We start from the raw sequence: 19,477 nt of genomic DNA, 5'->3' as shown, positions 1-19,477 counted from the left end.
TTTGAACAAATTTCTCATCCTCCTATCCGTCCGGTTGTCTAACAGCTTTTGGCCGCTCACCAACTTTTTTGTTGGGTCAGACGTCTGCCGACAGCTCACTCTCCCGGTGGCCGCCACTCAGTTGCCTGAGCTACTGTTGCGAGCCGATTCCTCACTGGTCTCTTTCTCCTCTCATAATTATTTTCCTTACATTTCTCTGACTCTTTTCATGCTCATCATCTGTGACAGGCATAATTCTTGGCCGTCTGACAGATTTTCTCTTCGCTTGATTTCTGCAGCACAGAGGACTTCTCCCCCCCCCAACACCTCTAACACTCATACACGCCTAACTAGCGCTCACTTCGCCCTCCCATGCCCCTCTTTGCCTGATCGTCGACACTTTGTCTTATTGAGCAAATTTTGCATCTGGTACTGCATTCACGCTCTGCTACTGTACTGACTCTTCGGTTGTTTAGTTCAGCTGGAAGTCGCTTTGATAAAAGTGTCTGGCAAATCACAGAGTGTAAATGTAAAGACCTTGGAAGAGGCTGAGAAGTCATCCTCACTTTGAATTAAATTACTTCCACTGTGGCAGAACAATGTGTTGCACAAGCATTCAGGAACTCCTGCAGGTGAAACTAGACATGCTCTGTTCAGTTTAGGTCAAGATGACAGAAGTACTTGGTTACTGAAGACTTTTAAGGCTGTTCAAATATGAAAAACTAACTGTGAATTGAGTACAAGCACTCACGAGCCTAGCAACGTAATAAGGCTACAAATAAGCCATAAAGCAACACTCTTTAAGAGACTTCAGTTAGAGTGGAAGGAACAGTTAATTGTCTATTCCTGAAATATAAAAAACAGCCCTCACTTTATTAAGACTAAGTTTCAGAGAGAAATATTGTCTTCTATTAGGGCCAATGTGGGAAACGTTCTCTCCAGAGTCATAAAGAAGTAATTATGTTTATTCAATTTAGGTGCTGTGCAAAAAAGGCTGCGTCTTACAATGGTCGGGAAGCTGGGTGCCACCATCAGGTGCTAAACAAACACCACTGTCTAGGAGGGAGACTTAGACCGTGTGCAAGTGTGTTCACGTGTTCATCTAGGTTACAAACCTTGTTGTTTAGCTTTAGGCAACAAAACCATTTGGTCAGGTTTACACTCTTTCACCAAATAGGGTTAAGGTAGCTAGCTAGAACCTCACTCGTGTGACTCATTGAATTGGCCAGAGACAGCCTAAAACTATTGGCTATACTCCACTGCAAATAAAAAATGTTGTCTACAAACACCTGAATCAATAATTGTATATCAAAGCACTAATTAACGTACAAATTCCAACGTGATTTAGTTTTACTCGCAAATATAATTAATCTGTATGATTTCAGACGTGCTTGATTTGCCAACACCCTTTATGGTGGTAACAGTAAATAATACGGTGCCACAGGTCAGATCATTCTGGGAGCAGCAAAACAAACTATTGCCATTTTAATGAAGAAGTCAGGCAGCAGTTGGCCTCTCGCCATCCTTCTGCGAGCAGCCGTGATCTGATTTTATGCTCAACACAGCATCAGTCTGCAAACAGCAGGGCACCGTGAGACAAGTTGGTTGTCTTGCTGAGAAGTTGGAGGTGTGCAGCCGGACGCCTGCAGTTCTTCATCTAACAGCTCACTGCGGCTGCTTTTGCTCGTTTCATTGCTCCCTGCCATATTTCAAACTGATCCTCTGTCAGAAACTGCAGGAAATGGCCATAGTCTTGTGTGTTTCATGAAAGGCAGTAGGTGCAAGCTCACTGATAAACATGTTGCATTTCCTGTGACTAGTTCATAATGAACGTCAACCTCGTGCTTTGCTAGTTAAATGCTTTTAATTTGAAGCTGCAACAGTAGGAAATATTTATTTTTTTATTATTTTTGTTACAAAAATACAGATATATAAATAGTTAAATACTTTCATCAATAAGCCATTTGTTCATTCGCCGTCATCACCTCACTCAGCGATTGATACAGATATTTATTCAAATGAAAATCTTTGCCACCTAATTTACAAGCGCTGATGGACTGTTACAGAATGAAAGTCTATACGATCCATTTCTTTCCTCCGGCTCAGCGTATTTTCGCATCTGCAATCGGCAAAGAATTATGTGTTTGCAGACCCATGGAAAAGCACAGAAGTCTTAATAATTACGATCACCAGGGCTTGAAATTAACACCCACCACATCATTCAGTGTTGGTAAAAATGTGACTGTAGGTAGCAGGTGACACAAATTCTACCTGCGGCTTTGTTGGCGGCATTTTTCAGAGTTTATCTCAGAAATAAAATAAAAAAAACGTTGGTACGGAGGCATCAATGGTTTCCTTTATCTGTGTTTTCTCCCACCTAATCTGCTTCAAAGAGAACAAACAGCACATTGTCAATTTTCCTGTACAGCATTCAGTCTCATTTCCCATTTCAATCTCTTTTGTGCCTTTTTGAAGGTATGGTACAGTGGAGGTACAAAAGGAGCTTTTTCAACTCTTTCATCCAGAGAGAGTTGCTTGTATTGATGCGTCCAAATGTTGAAAGGAAAGAAAAGGCATCATTCCCATTATGTGTATTATCTTTCTGTCAGGACTCAGATGTAAATATCATTTTTGTGAATATGTTTGTTATCTTATAAGAACTTGCAATTTCTACTTATTACTGACATAGTGGGATGGAATAATACTGGATCAAACGCAAATTATACTGATACATTTCAGAGTCAGTAATCAACACTGAGTTTTTCAGGGCTAACCTATACTATGATCATAATAGGGTGGAGCAGTCCAGGCTACTGGACTGCAAAACACGTTAATCAAGTTGACGTACTCACCCAGTAAAACATCCCAGAAGCAGCGCTGCACGCTCACATTTACTCCAGCTTTATATTTTTTAGTCATGATGAATGCATTAATGTGCAAACTAGGTGCATATGAGCAAGGTCATAGCAGACAAGAGGTGCTGTCCTGGGGCCCGAGCAGTATTATTTATTTTTCATACAGGTACACACATGGAATGATAATGCTAATGTGTGCAGCCATGCTACATGTTAATTCTTTGTTTTTTTTGTAATGCAGCCAACTGAGTGTTCGATACTTTCCACTGAGTGATACATGCCATTGGATAAGGGCACTCGGAGAATGCAAACTTCCACCGAGGCCCAACAACCCCTCATAAAACCAAATCTAAATTCACTTGATTTATTATTTGGATCTACAACAAATTTCACTAACATATATATATCGGTTCCATAAACATGGCAGATTTTTTTCGATCAAGAACCATGAGTTATTCTCTGAGAAAAAAAATCACCATTGCTCGCAATTTAAAAGTAAATCGTGGTTCCGCCCCCTGCTCCTAAACAGACACACGCAAACAAAAACATAACATTAAACATAACTCTAAATAAAGACCAACATTTCTCTATAGGAAGTGAAACATCGAGCCCTGTTGTTAAACGGTAAACGGACTGTATTTCATAGCACTTTCCAAGTCTTAATGACCACTCAAGGTGCTTTTACACTGCAAGTCACATTCACACACACACAAACACACAATAATACATCACTCTTTCTATGTATGTCGAGCTTTACCACATCATTCTCACTCTGCTGAAGCAGCCGTCAGGGACAATTTATGGGTTGAGTGTCTTGCCCAAGGACATGTGGACTGGTGGCGCAGGGGATCAAACCACCGACCCTCTGGTTGGTGGACAACCTGCTCTAACGACAGAGCCACAGCCGTCCATGGTTGCTCAATTCACTATCAATACCAATATTATTATTATGAATGGTCATAATGGTGTTTATTTTGTCATAATCATACAATAACATGAGATACATTAATACAAGTGATAGTTAATAACAATGTTATCAGAGCAAACATACGGTAATAAATATATAATGTAATAAATGTTATATTATTATGTTATTATCATATTAATAATCAAAGTAATAGTAAAAGTATTTTTTTTGATCTGTTAGTGGAGCTGGAATTGTGTTTTAGGAGGAAAAACAGCCAATTGAATCACACAAAAAATAACTTTTAACTGGAGCATTAAAAATGAGCTTGTGCTGCCTCCCTCCTCCCACACGAGCCGAGGATGAATACTTACATTCATTACATGGCTGTGGGCGTACTGAGGGGAAAACAACATACTGGTTTGGATGAGGTGAGCGCAGCGGACAGATGCAAGGCTATCACTGGTTACATATCGGGCGTGATTCACCTCGCAAGATGAAGCAATAATACTCGACGAGCGGTGGCTTCTGCGGTGCGCTCACGTCCATGCGAGCGTGCAAAGCAAAGCAATGTGATTCCTTGGAGAAAAACAGCAACTAAAAAAACAAACAAAAAAGTGTTTCTCACAAAAGGATGACCTTATAATGTCGGTGAATATTCAGGATTTTTTTTTTTTCCCCCATCACTACCTTCCTCTAGGAAATTTGTTATTCATTCATTCATTTTACCAACAATGACCCTGTTGTATAAACACGTTCACGAGGAAAGGATTTCCCAAAACTCCGGCCTATTTGTGTTTTAAAGTTATTTATATTCTACAAATGCTTTTCCCTGGCCCCCTCTCTCCTCAGGGTGCGACTATGTGAATGACCACAATTGGCGAGCAGTCAGTTGCAGGCAGACGGCTCGCACTGTTTACAAATCACATTGGTTTCTTTTGTTCCATCTCTCTCTTTTTTTAAATCTGTCGGATAGCACAACAGCAAGAGGAGACCGTCTTCAGTAGTGAAAACACGATGGGTCATTTGCTCAAATGCCTGAATCAATCTCTGTGTTCCAGTTTCTTACTTTCAGCTCTTCCTAGTGGGTTTTTCTCTCTTTTAACTGGATCTCATATGACACTGACCTTTAACGAATACGCAAACAGGAAGTTATTTTATAATCAGTGTTGTATGTTATGTAAATCAGTATGTTTTACACTCTATCCACAGCTGTATGTGTTTATATGTATCACACCTACTCTTCCATACGAGTTCTCTGTAAAATGTTCTTTTTTTTTTTTCAAAACTAACTCATGTTTATGGAAATTCAGTGAGATGCTCTATCTTTGCGTTTCAGTTGTTTTAATTGCATATCTTTGTAGTGTACACAATCAGTAACAGGAGAGAGTGAAAGTCGATGTTGACTTGATGTCAAAACACATTGTTTGTGTGGGTGGGCTGTGTTTATGTTTTCCTGACATGAAACCTCTTTCTATTAGCTGTTCTGTCTCATTACTGAAGGTCGGAGTAATCACAATAATCCTCGCCTATAGGTTGAGTGTATATGCAGAAAAACATTTTAGACGTGAACTCCAGAGAAGGAGTTTGCCTTTCACACATGAACACAAGAGATCGGACGTGTTCAAATCTCTGCAGCGTTCAGATGAGGGCTGGCACGGCCTACAGGAGGCAGGACACAACGTAGAGATTCCACTGTGGAGACAACTTGTATTCGTGCACATCGACACCAGCGTCGGCCCTTATCATGAAAAGCTCTCTTGACACCTTTGTTTGTGTCTTCCACGTGTATGGCACCTCTTTTTCATCCTGAGATGTTTTTATTCTTTAGTTTTTTTCGGTTTTGTGTCTGTAGCACTTTAGAAACGTCAACACACTAAATGTGGATCCTCTGGAGGATCTCCTGCTGTGTTCTTATACTGTATGGGTTCATTCAGACATTCAGGCTGGCAGGAAGAACTCAGTCCCTCTAAAGTCTGTTGGGAGATTATCCAGAGTTCAGTGCATGTCTGAAAGCAGCTAAAGAGTATGACCTTGACAACTGAGATCACGGTTTACAAGATGTAAATGTGTGAGCAAACTTTCCCTCACCATAAGAGAAAGGATGATCATTCCCTCCTCTTGTAGTTTGAGTTACTTTACCACAAAGGAGGCGGATCAGGTATCACATCTGTTTCATTGCAAAAGAAAAAAAAAATACATGTAGGTTGAGTATGTACCAACCTTGATGGCATTGGTGGAAATCTGGATCTCGTGCAGCTTCCTCATCGTGCCATCTCGGTCGATGAAGTATGACGAGGCCAGCTGATGGAGGGCCTCCACGTTCTGAGTGGAGTTGACAAGCTTCCTGTCCAGCTTGTTTTTGGCCAGGTACATAGTCAGCGCCTCCTCCCCTGCAGGTAGGACAAGGGAAGAGAAATATGGTTAAAGATTATACTTCCACTTTGTATTTGATGTACTTAAGCTTTAAAGCAAAATGGTGAGTGAAGTATTCACGGTCTAAAGTGAAGAAATTATATTTACTTAAGCACTGAGTAAATAATGTGAGTGTCCTGTTGATGTCTTTATTTGTGAGAGTTGTCCAATTCTGGCTTATCGCGGCTGCCAGCAGGGAGCTCATAACACGCTGAGATAAGTCAGAAGTCTAAAAACGAAAGGGAAGAAGTTTTAGCTGGAGAAACCAGATGCCCCAGTTTTCCAGGAACAGTCTCCATATTTGTTGTTTCATCCGCAGCTGGAACCATCCCCAGAAATGTCTCCAGATTTACTCCTATTGGTTTGGTATGAACTCCACTAGGTCTTGAATTTTTGCCTCAATACCAAATAAATTTTATCGAGTGGAAAAAAACATTACTGATTGCAGTGATTGAATTTGTGCCAAGGATATTAGAAAATAAGAGCTGGAAGGCTGTGCAGGAGCGGCTGCAGCTGGTATTTAAACATGTGGAGCAACTTGAGGAGGATTTTACCTTTTATCAGTAATTTGAAATTGTTTTGTATTCTCCTAGACTACCATAGTTCCACCGACCTTATTATAATTAGGATGATTGAATAAAAATATTTCCAGAGCATTGCTAAATTAAATTACAGACCCTGTCTACTGACCCTGCCTGGAGGCCTGTTGAATTATATATCGGTTTTCTTTCTTGTTTTAAAAAGGCCTGAGATGTTGATGAAATAAAATCTGATCTCAATAATTTGGTATTTTACAGACGTCTTGGTCTAATAGACTGAAGAGAAACACACCTGACGAGACACCGTTCCGGTTGGTGTCGTACTTGAGATGTTCAAACGTACACTGAGATCGCCCTGAAAGTACGACTCGTTTGATAATGGGATGTAAATTTGAAAGCACTGATGTGAAGAATAAAACTTTGCGCACAACAAACAAAACAAAAATCTGCATATCTACAATCTCCTTCCATAAGAAGTCCAGATTTAAAATCTGAAAGGTGAAACCAGAAAACCACAAATACGACCCTCATCCTAGGTGTGTATGTGCCACGGGGTTAAGTCTGACTTTCCACAGGAAATACGGAGATCGCGTTTATACTGAACCGCTGACCTTTCAGTAAGTGTCTGTAAAGGGGCAGGAAGCGAACGCTTAGAGCCGCAGCGGGTCCAAATATTTGCAGAGCACCAGACAATCGCTCCTATTTGCATGTCCTATGTTTGTTTGTTGACACACTATAAAAGGCTTGAGCCGCTCCATCTCTCCGAGACATATTTCTGCATCTTTCATTCCGACAAGCGAGAGCAGATGCATTAAAAGGCAAAACACCAATGCACTTCCACCAGCTTGCGCAATCGTTCCTTTCGAAGATTACCGTCGAAATGGCAAACCATACGCCTGGAACTCATTCAAGAGCACGTCACATATGCTCAGGTTTCCAGTGCCGCGAATGGTTATTGGGCCCGGAGCGACGCGTTGGAATTGGTCACTTAACTTGTGGTGACCGTGACTATGGGTGGGAAGCAGTGAGGGCCGATGTCTCATGCCTGGTTAGAGTGGAAGCACTGAGGGGGGACGAGGCCTGACGCTGGCCGGCTCTCTCCCCCTCGGGGGCTAGCGAAGTTACTTACACACACTTGACTTACACTACTGCGCAAGAATAATGGGCCCACATTAAGCCCTTGATTTGTCCTTTTTTAAACCTCTATTGCAACTAAGTGTGGCATAAAGGAGGTCTGCTGAACATAAATATTTTGTGGCTATTGCTGCAGCTCAGGCAAAAATCATTACCCCCGTGGCTTTAAGAGATTCATTTGTGCTCACCTATCTGTAAGTAATACGTCCAGGAACATTATTATCGGGCGGCTCACTGGAACCCTGCCAGAATTAATCAGCTCATGCAGAGCTTACGTCTTTAAGTATTTAAATTCACAATCAGTCCATACAAACTAGAACTGCTCTCAGTAGAGCTCCTGCCTCCGTCTGAAACCAGCCGTCCTCTTACATTAAAACAAGCCCTAAAGCTAAGACCCTGTTACATTTCTAAGCTACACATTGGTGGTAGATACAGGTTTCTATTTGTAACCATGCACTACTATTAAAAAAAGCATTTGTATCCACTAGAAACATATTTGTGTTGGATACGCACGAAATTGCTCAGACTAATCGATTCCAACCCCTAAGTATGTCTGAATTTTTCCCATCAAATGTTCATATTCTCTGAGAAATCAATGAAAACGTTGAAAACACCCTATTTTGAAATGTTAAGTGATGTAGAAGATAATTCCTGGAATTGCCTCAATGATCCAGATTCACACCAACATTGTATGTGTCCTTTCCTGACGTATGCCACATCCTTTCACTAACTACTACTCACTAACTAACAACAAACAAATGCAGATGAAACCATAACCTCCTTGGTGGAATTATAAAAGCTTGTTGTTCAATATTACATGTATGTGTACAGTAGACATGAAGTCAAAGAGATAAAGTCCAGCTACCCTGAAAACCTGTTTATAGTCGTCCTTTCCTAAAGTTTATGCTGTTTATATTTGAAGAAGCAGAGGAAATAAATATAAATGTCATATTTCTACTCTGCTGAAGGTTATTGGTGGTTTATGCAAGAGATGTCAATGTCAAAGTATGATCTGTACTTTTTTATGTTGGCAGCAGAACTACTACAAAAATATAAAAAAGTTTCAAGTGTGATTTTCCAAAAGGTATTAGTGTTGACAGACAGTGTAGTCTTCAACTGCAACCCAGGGCCCTGCCAGAGCTGTGCACTCTAGCCTCAGGCTCCAGTGACTGCGAGTCATTTCAGTGAACCTCTTCTTCCTCCACAGCGCTGAATGCATTCGACTACTGCACTGAAAAGGTCTCTGATCCAGCCAGAGGTTGTGTATTCACAGGAGAATAGCAGGGCGAGCGAGTCTGTGGAGCTAAGACGCTTCTACAAGCAGAATCTTTGGCTCATCGGTGGAAAACAGCAATAGGCAACAGAAATGTGTTTTTAGATTTAAAAAAATGTACACAACATTAAGTTTTTAGACACTTTTTATCTAGAGGTAGAAAATAGAATGCAACCCTCTTCAGTTGACTATAACCTATGACTGACAGTCACCTCTTGTGAGACTGTTACACTGTGTGTAGCATTCACCATTATCTCGCATTTGTCACTCATAGCTGCAGTGTTCTCATTTGGAGATTTTGTATTTTTGTCCTCTCGGGCCCTGCATGCAGGACAATGAGCTCTACAACAATGTACTTTTTTGTTGGGAATTTAATAAATAAGGTTTGTGCTCCCACTCTGCCATGATTTTTCTTTCAATGCCACATCTCTACTCCAAAGCTTAAGACCTTTCAGCATTCGCAGTGAAACAGCAGCGCTCTCGCTCGCGCTGGAAAAGAAATGCAAAACTGTCCATCAGCCTTTTATTTTTTTCTCTTCTCAAAGGAGCGATAGCTTCCTCTGGCATTTTAACACAGCCTTGGTTGTGCAGCCTCCCTTCTAAAAGCCTTGGGCACGTAGAGACGTTGGGATTTATCAATAAAGTTAAATCTACAATATCCTTCACAGTGGCTGCAGGCAAATCAGACATCACTGCATATGTCAAACAGTTTTTAATGTCTTTTTCAGTTTCCCACTCATTGTGGAGGTTTCTTTTGTCGGAAAATCTGTCGGGTCGTATCTTGCATATCCCTGAAATTCTGCTTCAGGTTGTTTAGGGTAAAAAAGTAGCAGGTAAGTACTTCAGCAAATGGTGCCAGTCACTCGTGCTAAGTGAGCATAAAGTAATGTATGTTTCCTTTAAATGCTTTTTTAAAATCAAGTTTCTTACTCACTATCGTAACATATTTACATTTGCTAATTCCGAGAGCTACAAGTTGGAAAGTGCATGGTCCAATATCCGAAGGCAGACGTCAGATAGTTTTTTGTATTTTTGTCACTGTCACAATTGTCCAAGACTCAATACATTTCAGTGCTTTCCAGCTCAGTCAGTTGTATTTCATTCAAGTCAGGCGGTGATGTGGCAGTAGAAACACTAAAGTGCATCTGTTAGCCTCAGACAACCAGCTGGCCGATAACAGAAAAAGAACAAGCTCGATACATGTCAACGGTTACAACCATTTCCATTGAGTGTGGAGGAGGGAAACTCTTTCCACTCAACTTCACGTCGCCTGGGAGAAGAAGAGTTCAGCCCCCTCCTCAAGTGTCTGATGACTCTTGAGACCACACGGAATTGGTGGCTAAAGAGAGAATGGGCCTGCTCTTCGTACTTTATCACTAGTGCCGCTGTGCCCAATTTATTGGTTCATATAACCGGCCTCTTTAATCGGCAACCCCAAGATTGAGATAAGAGCTTGCTGACCCACGACTTGAAACAAAATGGCTTCAAGGTGGAAGATAATATGGTGATAACTCAAAGGTGGAGAAGAGGAGCCAGAGGTTAAAGAGATGCATGCAAGGGGAGAAATGCAACGAGAGCGTGAAATATGTGGTGATGCAACACAAGAGGACGAAGACAGATGCTGTGGTGGAAAATGATACTGTGACTTATTTTCGTAACCAATTTTGACTCCATTGTCCAATTTCAGCCATTTGTTACATCCGTCTGGCTCAGAAACACTTAATTTCATTTTACCTTCATATAATGTTTCCCCCCAAATATTGTATTTCCAATTTCCCAAATTAGTGTGGCAGCATGAATCGCCTTACAAAGTGAAGTGAAAGTGATATCGCAACTCTAACCCCTTGACACCTGATATTCCTTTGCACGATTACGTAGTAGCATTGCAGAGTCTCTTGTGAATGGACTGAAATATTTTTTCTGGTATCAGTATATTAAAGAGGTAAATCATGATATGAAAAGTATCATGACTGTTTCTCAAAGGCATTGACTCTGAGATTATTAAGCTACAATTAAGATTTTAGGAAACTTGAAGCGACTACTTGCCAGTGTTTCATGCATACAATTATGTAACACAGGGTTTGAGGAAATGCATTATCTTCCTAATTATATCTTTAAAATGCAATTGGGAAAGTTATCACTGTTGGCCGCCTTTATGCATCCCTTCCAGCTCCAGATAAGATAAGAGATACGAGAGAGAAGCCATTTATTTTGAGCAGGGGGGGGGCTTCGCTTTTTTATTTTGGGAAGCACATCCAAAATACTGAAATCATTCATTAGATAAATTCATTCCTCGTTCCGCAGTGAGTTTATGAAACTGCCAATATAATGTGACTTTAAGAGAATATTTGATAAGAAAAGTTGGATTTTGGGGATGTTTATTATTTCCCCCAAAAATAAGAGCATTTTGTTGATGTATATTTCTGTACCTGCTACAGTATTTGTGAATGTGCCTCTCCTCTAATATAGATTCACTTTACAATAAAAAAGTGAGTGACAGTTTTTCTAGATAGATCACATTCATCTGAAAGCTCCATATACTGTATGTACATGTATGTGGAAGTAAGGTTGAATTATTTTGTTTTCACCACATATCAGAAGAAGAACCCAAAAGCAGAGAAATGGAATATATGGGGTTTCTTAGAGGGAAACACAGGGGTTGGCCTGATCAGGTGACTGGTGAGTATGAGTCATGTGACAGAGAAACAGGAAGTGACATAACAGAAAGGGAAGGGACAAGACCCAAAAGACCAAGTACAGGAAGTCCAATAACGAATAGACACACAAAAAGTCCACAGGAGGTGGATCATGACTGTAATGGTCTCTCTGAGTGAAATGATGATGAAGTTTCCTCTGATTGTCAGATTCTTTTCACATTCGGTCTCTTAATCTGTTGCAGTATAGAGATTAGCACACAGTGTGGATATAAAGTCAATGCAGATTTAAACAACTTCTTTCTGGAGTCGATTCAGATTTTCGATGCCAGATGAAGTGCGGTCAGGAGCTTAAAGAACTTCCCACAATATCCACAAAGTCACCATCAAACTCGCGATGAGATGTTTATGTGGATCAGTTCTCTGAGACACCACCTGGATGTTCTGAGTCCAAATCTGTTTTGACGCAAAATCTCAACTCCCCTCATTTTCATTGTTTTCACAGAGAGATATTTTTTACCCCGTAGAACCACATCCCAGTTTTAGATACGAGGAAATTATTCATTGAAAGTCTGAGTAGAGTATATTCGGGGCACAGGTTCCATCTGGGGGCGATATCCTGCTTCTGCAATCTGGTAGAATGTGAGAATTCACATTGTTTGTTACGATGTCGCAGTAAGTTTTACATTCTCACTTATCAAATGTTCTCACACATGTTCAGTGGGGATGAGGTGTCAGCGGATATCAGATAGTCCTGTCATAGAAAGCCAGAGGAGATGGAATAAGATGCAAAATGGAGCGGCCACCAACCAGAGACAGCTGACAAATCCACATCACTGCATGTATAGTTTTCGCAAGTCCGACATATGGTTGGGCACCGAAATCCAGAGCCAATCAGTTGCCAGTTCCTACAATGTCCAGTACCTCCCAGACCAAATCACAACACAGATTCCGGTGCCTCATTTCGATGCCTGAGCTATGTACTGAGAAATTTGCCCTGTGTACAGGCAATATAAACATAAAGTTAACATTACACTTAACCCTGGTGGCAACACACTGTCTTCATGGCTCTGGCAGCTGGAATATTTTGTTGTGTTAAGCACTTAAACAGTTATTTGGTGTTCAGTTATTATTGATGGGTTGGGTTTTATTTAAGAGCTTTGCACTTAAGTATACTTTAAACTATTATTATGTTGAATTTCAACTTCCAATTCTTATTCTTCAATTCTTTTAAAGAAAAAAGTATTTGTTCCGGCAGCGGTTAGGCACCGGTACCGTTTGCAAGTATCCATTTAGCGTGGTACCCAACCCTAGTCTTACAGGCTCTACATGTGTAATACACTCTATTTTGTTGTTTGTCCAAGTACGATCTTTTCTTTTTTTCCTTTGGTTTTAATTTGCAGATGCAGGTCTATCTCAAACACATCTCTGATCAGTACATCTCCTGGTCTTTCACTGAGGCCAATGTAAGGTTACTCAAATCCTGCTTTGGCAGAAAAAGTTATGCGTTTGTGAGATTTTCTCCCCCCCGCTTTGTCCTGCCCTCTTGTGATGTAGCTGCAGTTTTTCTTTGGAGAGAGTTTTTCTTTTTCAGCACCCAGGAGAACGACTTGGCCCAAAACTGTTTCACTGAGCTGTTTTGACATTGTTGCAAACAGCCAGATGAATAATCCAGGACACCATGGCGCTGCCGTTTCAGAGTACAATCTTATGGGGTCATTGAATTGTGATGTTTATTTGCTGAAATGAACAGAGAAATACTTCATTAAACTGTTGAAAGGGGATCTGTCTTTCTGTATAGACGATTGCATGCATTATCTGGGATGGCTAATTATGCAATCAATAAAAAATGAACTATCTTAAATTATTTAGAATAATTATGTTTAATTAATCAAATCCACATTAAACTTTCATACCAATAATTAGCAGTTTGGTACCAAGTGCAACTTTTAGATCAAGTTGTATTTGCAGTATAAGAAATGTAAGTTGCACATAAAGCAGACCCCAAAGCATATTAAGGAACCGTTTGTGAAAACAGTTAATCAAGCGTGGGAGATGGCAAATGAAACCAATGAACCACTCTTACCTCCCAGGGTGGCGGAGATGAGTATGTGGGTTCCATATTTCTTAATGATGGTGTCGATGAACTGCTGAGTGGTGGGTCTGCGGCCCAGCAAGCGAACGCTGCGCTGGAACTCAGGCATGAGTGGCACGGGGTTCCGGATCAGGTCCCTCCTCTCGATCGCGGTGTTCCTCACCTTCCAACGTGCAAATTCCCTGGAAATCACAGGAAGAAGAAAAAGCTCAGACCAAAATCACCTAAAAAATACAAATACGAAAACAATGGTAAAACGCTTTAATTTGCAGTTGTTGTGGCCTAATCTGTCAGGTGATGAGATCAAAAAGTATTATATTTGGGAGTATTTTTAACATTTCACAAAGACGCTTTGATTTCTTAGATCTGAAAATCCACATGAAAGTTACTTTTCTGACAGCGGAAACACACACACACACACGTCTCTAATAGACGAGTCTGGTCTGTTGCGTTTGTTTACGCTTCAATCAAAGCCTGATTTTTTTATAAAAATTTGAGTCCTGTGATCTCTTTAAGGTAATCGTCAGAAACACCTACAAAAAACAACTAGGAATTCTATCAACCAACGATGAAACTCGCTAAACTTCACCTCGTTCTACCCGTGTTGTTTTTGGCTGCAGCTCAAGGTGCACCTCACAGCGTCAGACGTTTAAAAAACAGATCCTGCGGATATATTTGTGTGGACGTTCCTGTTTGCCTCCGTCCCCACTGAGACCCACATCAAGAAATCATTCCGCCCCAAAAAAAGATGTTACAGAACTCTCTGTTTCTCCGAGGGTTACAGAATATTTATTAAAGGAAAAACAAATAACCCTGTCCTGTGGATCCGAATAACACCAGGTTTTCTCGAGCTATGCAAATTGCCAAAGAAAACACTGTCATTGAGTCAGACGATGAAGTGTTAGTGGTGTGGGCATACAGGTTTTTTATGTGCTGAAATAGAGAGTTGAAAACAAATGTATTGTTTAGTATTTGTAGTTCATACATGTAAATCTGTTTATTTGCTTGTTCGAGGACACATACACCACTGAGCAGACGTTTTTTTCTGATGTGTTTGTTCAGTAAAGCAGGATCGACATAATGCATTTAATGCTAATTTAATCAGAAGCTGCAGATTTCACGATCTCCTGTCAAATACAGACATGTTTGATATTTCCATATGGATTCCTATGGCAGATTCTCAACACCACATCAAACATGCACTGGCGTCTATTTATCTGTGATGCACATGCTGAGTGTTCGCAATTACACATGCGTGCTCTCCACACAAATTAAGTCAATAGACGAGAAGGGATGTGGTTTCCTAATTACCGACGGATAGAATTCACTTTATTAAATGCAACCATAAGTGTATAAATGCTGAGCGGAATTAGGGTTAATGTGTGACATCATGTGCAACCGACACTGCATCAGATCAAGCATCAGCTAAAGGTTTCAGCGTCTCAACACTTCTACCCTGAAAGCCTTTAATCCAGATCTGACGTAATGCGACATCCATTCTAAATAGAAATCTACCAACACACAGGTGCAGGTAAATATTTAATGCTATTACTTGAAACCAACCAGGTTTATAAGGTTCGATCATTGTGTGGATTTAAATCCCATTAACACATCTTGTGGAAATAAAATGAAAAATTCCCCGCTGTCCACATAAAATAAACCAGAACAATAACAATACAACAAGGAGGATTTTTTTCCCCTAGTAATTGTTATCCTCATTAAAAGAGATGGCTCCTTTTCAGAAAGATTTTCAAGGTTGCTTTGTCAACAAGAAATCCTGCAGATCTGCACTTTAAAAACCTGGCATAATTAAAAAAACACCCCAGATGATTCAGGCCCAAAAAAACACACAAGGATATTAGAGGCAATTATACAAGTTTAACGTGGTCGACTCCCTGGATCATTTAGCAAATTTATTCTATTATACAGTGCTTTTGTCACTCATCCTCCTGGTGGATGTCTGTTCTTTATAATGTGCACACACTGAAATGGAATCGAGACATATCAGGAGGAATTGTCCAAAGTGGCCCACGTTGGAGGTAGAGGTTTCCTCAGGACACTATGACAAACACACTATTATTAATTTTGCACAGTGCAATGTGGATTAAAGCCACAATACGGCTCAATAACAGCTTCATGCAAAGCTTTCTCCCCCTCCAAGTATTTCTTCTTTCGCCCGCAGCCCTCAAGGGTTCGGCATAATGATTTCGCCCATGAATAGGTGGGTCCCCTCAAATTGATTGGTTACTTAGCTTGAATTCTCTGACATGGAGTCAGCGATGTGTCAGTCTGCCTTAGCGCGGCTTCACAGCAGCGCTCTTTAATGCCCCGTTCAGCACTCTTATATTAGCCCTTAAAGTTTCATTCCTTTTCTGCCGCCAGACTGTTATGCAACGGAACAACTTTATAAAGGAGCCAGCATTTCCGAGGTGATAATCGAAATATCGTTACAGCTCCCCCGAAAATGAAGATGGGAGGTTTACAGACAGGAAACTGGCAGGGAGCGGGAAGTGTCGGAATGAGTGAAGGACTGCTTAGATTTAGATTTTTTATTTACTTTCTTTCAGTAGAAATGTTTTCCCACCGCATGTTCGATAACCCCTTGCGTGGCAAATTTAGCAGAACCCTTCCTTTTTAAGGAATTTTGCAATTCCTCAGACAAGTTCTCATCCTGCGAGACACGGCTCACATCTCATTCGGGTACATGCTGACTCAGCTTCCACTCCAAGTACACGTTGCTGTTATTTCTCAAATCTGGAGCAAACATTCAAACCAAGAGAAAAACAACAGACATTTTTAGATTCGCAGCAGGTCTTTCTATTCTGTCTTTCCCCCCCCCATTCTTTGCTGGGCTCTCTTCTGTTATAGTATATGCCTACATTAGATATCAATTCATTTTCCTGCTCGCGGCTGCGTCACTGCCAATTATTGCATAAAACTTTATGTGGCAGCCATATGTACTTGGACCCCGTCTGCCCCAGATCAGGCATGCCAGCAGATGGAACCTGTGTCATGAATCAGTGCTTTGCTTCGCACATCCAAGACCCATTTAATGACCTATCAGAAGAAGTTAAGAGGAGATAAATGGCACAGCAGCGGCAATAGGAGAAAATTGGAACATAGGTGATTATTGCTTTACGGTGTTGAGTAACTCGTGGGCGAGGGTGGATACGTTACATACGTGGAAGTGTCTGCAGAAAATACATTATGCATGAAATAAAGAGACAGATCTATAAATGAATGCTAGACCTGATGCAACATACGCCTGTGTATACCTCTAATAGCGGGTGCGATGTTTGAGTACTTCTCACTGTTGGGCCCCGGGCGCACGTTTGCCAATGTGTGAGCGAGGAGGCGAATAAAACATTAACTTCCTGCGGCACTTTGTCATATGCATTCCAGTATAAGCGTCTGAGCTGTTTAATTTGACGTCATCGTTTTTTGAAAATAAGCGACGGCCTCCCTGAAAAATACATTGTGATTCACTGAAACAGTCACTTGAAAGGCAAAAAGCATTATGGGGAATGTAGTTTTAGTGTTCTTCAAAAAAGTTGAAATAGCAGAGGACAGCAGTGTTTAATAGACGAAAATAACAAAGACTACTAAGAGACGTGTTTGAACAAGAGGAAGATCTTGGCATTTTTTCCGGCTTTATTTGTTATTTTCTTTATGTCCATGAACTTAAGGGAAAATACAATGATTTCAAATTCTTGTCTTTTTATTCAATTCTGTGAGCTCCTCAGGTTTTAAACAATGCTTCGGTCTCAGATAGTATTTCTATTCTCAGGTGGTAATGGATTCATTTAGAAATGTGTATTATGACACACAACCTAAGTATTTATTTCTGTATTTAATGGCGAAGGCTTATACTGCCAGACATTGGATCTTTATGCAAAGATAACGTGCACTCCTAGATCCCACACACATGCAACAAGCAACGTTTTGGCATTCTGAACAAAGACTTTGCTCCATGATAGAGTTAGCTAAAGTCGGCTAATCCCTCAGTGCCCCCACTGAAACCACCGCTTTATCTGATTCCCTTCCAATGTTTGTCTCAGCACAGTTTAGCTGAGTAAACAGGAACAGCGGTAGCTCGAAAATACATTACTGTAATCATTCAACCGATTCCTTCACCCGACGCAGATCAGAATGAGAATGAGATCGGTCGCTCCTGTAAAAGCCTTAATCAAGAAAAGGCCCGAAGAAAGAAAAATAATGTTTGGAGCTTATCGATTGTAATCAATGAGACTGAAAATGCAAGAGAACTATAAAACTCTGTAAAAAGAAAATACTCAACCAGAGGCAACTATAGGTAAGTCTGTTGAATCAGCACCTGAGCGATAAACCTCATAAAAGTAACTTTTATCTCCTTTTATTTTTTTCCGCATGAAATAACGATATTGGAGCACGTACAGGGTCACGTGTCTGTCTGTCCTGCTGGAGGCAAAATAGCTCTGGAAACGCACTTGAAAGTGATCGTTTGAGGATCCGCTGGATGCCAAGAGAAGCAGACTCAAAACAAATTAAAGATGGCAGAATCAAAACAAATGAAATATTTAACAAAATGTACCGACTCATTTCAGCCAGTGTCCCGGTTTTTTCTTATTTTGGATTGAGTGCTGTTTACAAGGGGCGCGATGATTCATTCATCGCATCGATGCATCGGCTGTAAACGAAGCCAATTTAACAGCATTATTCTGCTCGACTTCAGCCACGAGCGGCTCGGAGATGCTTTGAACTAAACTTTGGGCAATTTCAAATGGAAAAACTCCTAAAACAGCTGCAGTATGTTTCTGCTAATGCAACTGGTTGTTTTCTTCTGACACTGGATCATTTTAAAAATACCCAACTGGGAATCCCTTTTATTGTGAAACAGTTTCAGGTGTATGCAGTGTGTTTGCCACTGCAGGTCATTCACTAAAAACGTGTCTGTCAGGGAGGCCGTCGCTTATTGTCAGCAGATCATTTTTAAATGTTTCAGAGAACGAGACAAAAGAGCCGCAGTGATGACGGTGTGAGATGAAGAGTCGCAGGTGACGGGCTGCACAACTCCAGCTCCTCAGTGAGGTAACCAACTCCATTACCGTTCCCCTCTGCTGATGCCTAGTAAACTATTCATACCATGCACAGCAGGAATAAAGTTTGCAGCCGGTTTGTCTTGCTGCACTGTAAACAAAAACAGCGCCGGTAGAGGTACATTTGCTATTCTGTTGTCTCTGCTAAATCAAGTATCCGCTGAGGGAACATTTGCTGCTGCCATGATTGAAGGATCTAAGACGGCGCATGGTGTTTACCTGCAGGAGGAAATCTGAGACTCCTTGTCCAAATCAGAAGCCCGTTCCATTATTTCGTTGTGGTGGACGCGATCCAGAGGCTGTGCTCCTTAAGGAGAACCCAGTAAACCCTCCACTCCCACCAACAAACAACTCTATTGAAACAATATGTGTGCCTGGGCTAAAGCAATCTCTGCAAGTGCATTTAAGGAATGTCCAAAGCCACCATTAGTTCAATGGTGGGAAAAAAATGTTACTGTGAAAGATGCCTGCAACCCGGTGGATTGTTTCAAAGACTGATTTGCCAAACAGCAAGAGAGAAATGTGACTGCATTTGTGCAAAGGAAAGGAAAAGA

At 40.9% G+C, this 19,477-nt stretch overlaps 1 protein-coding gene across 1 annotated transcript in view; it reads right to left on the bottom strand.

The window, feature by feature from the left end:
• brinp1 (bone morphogenetic protein/retinoic acid inducible neural-specific 1) overlaps positions 1–19,477 on the bottom strand; it is an 80,452-nt gene that overhangs the window by 41,154 nt on the left and 19,821 nt on the right. The window contains exons 2-3 of the mRNA XM_061078080.1: positions 13,840–14,030; positions 5,962–6,131 (exon numbers count right to left, since the gene is read on the bottom strand). Of these exons, the coding sequence (XP_060934063.1) occupies positions 5,962–6,131; positions 13,840–14,030 (361 nt within the window). The remainder of the gene's footprint in view (positions 1–5,961; positions 6,132–13,839; positions 14,031–19,477) is intronic.

Source organism: Limanda limanda, chromosome 1, assembly GCF_963576545.1.
Source record: "Limanda limanda chromosome 1, fLimLim1.1, whole genome shotgun sequence".
Lineage (NCBI taxonomy): Eukaryota > Metazoa > Chordata > Actinopteri > Pleuronectiformes > Pleuronectidae > Limanda > Limanda limanda.
The sequence above is the reverse complement of the archived record's forward strand: the minus strand, read 5'-3'. Positions and strand labels throughout refer to the sequence as shown.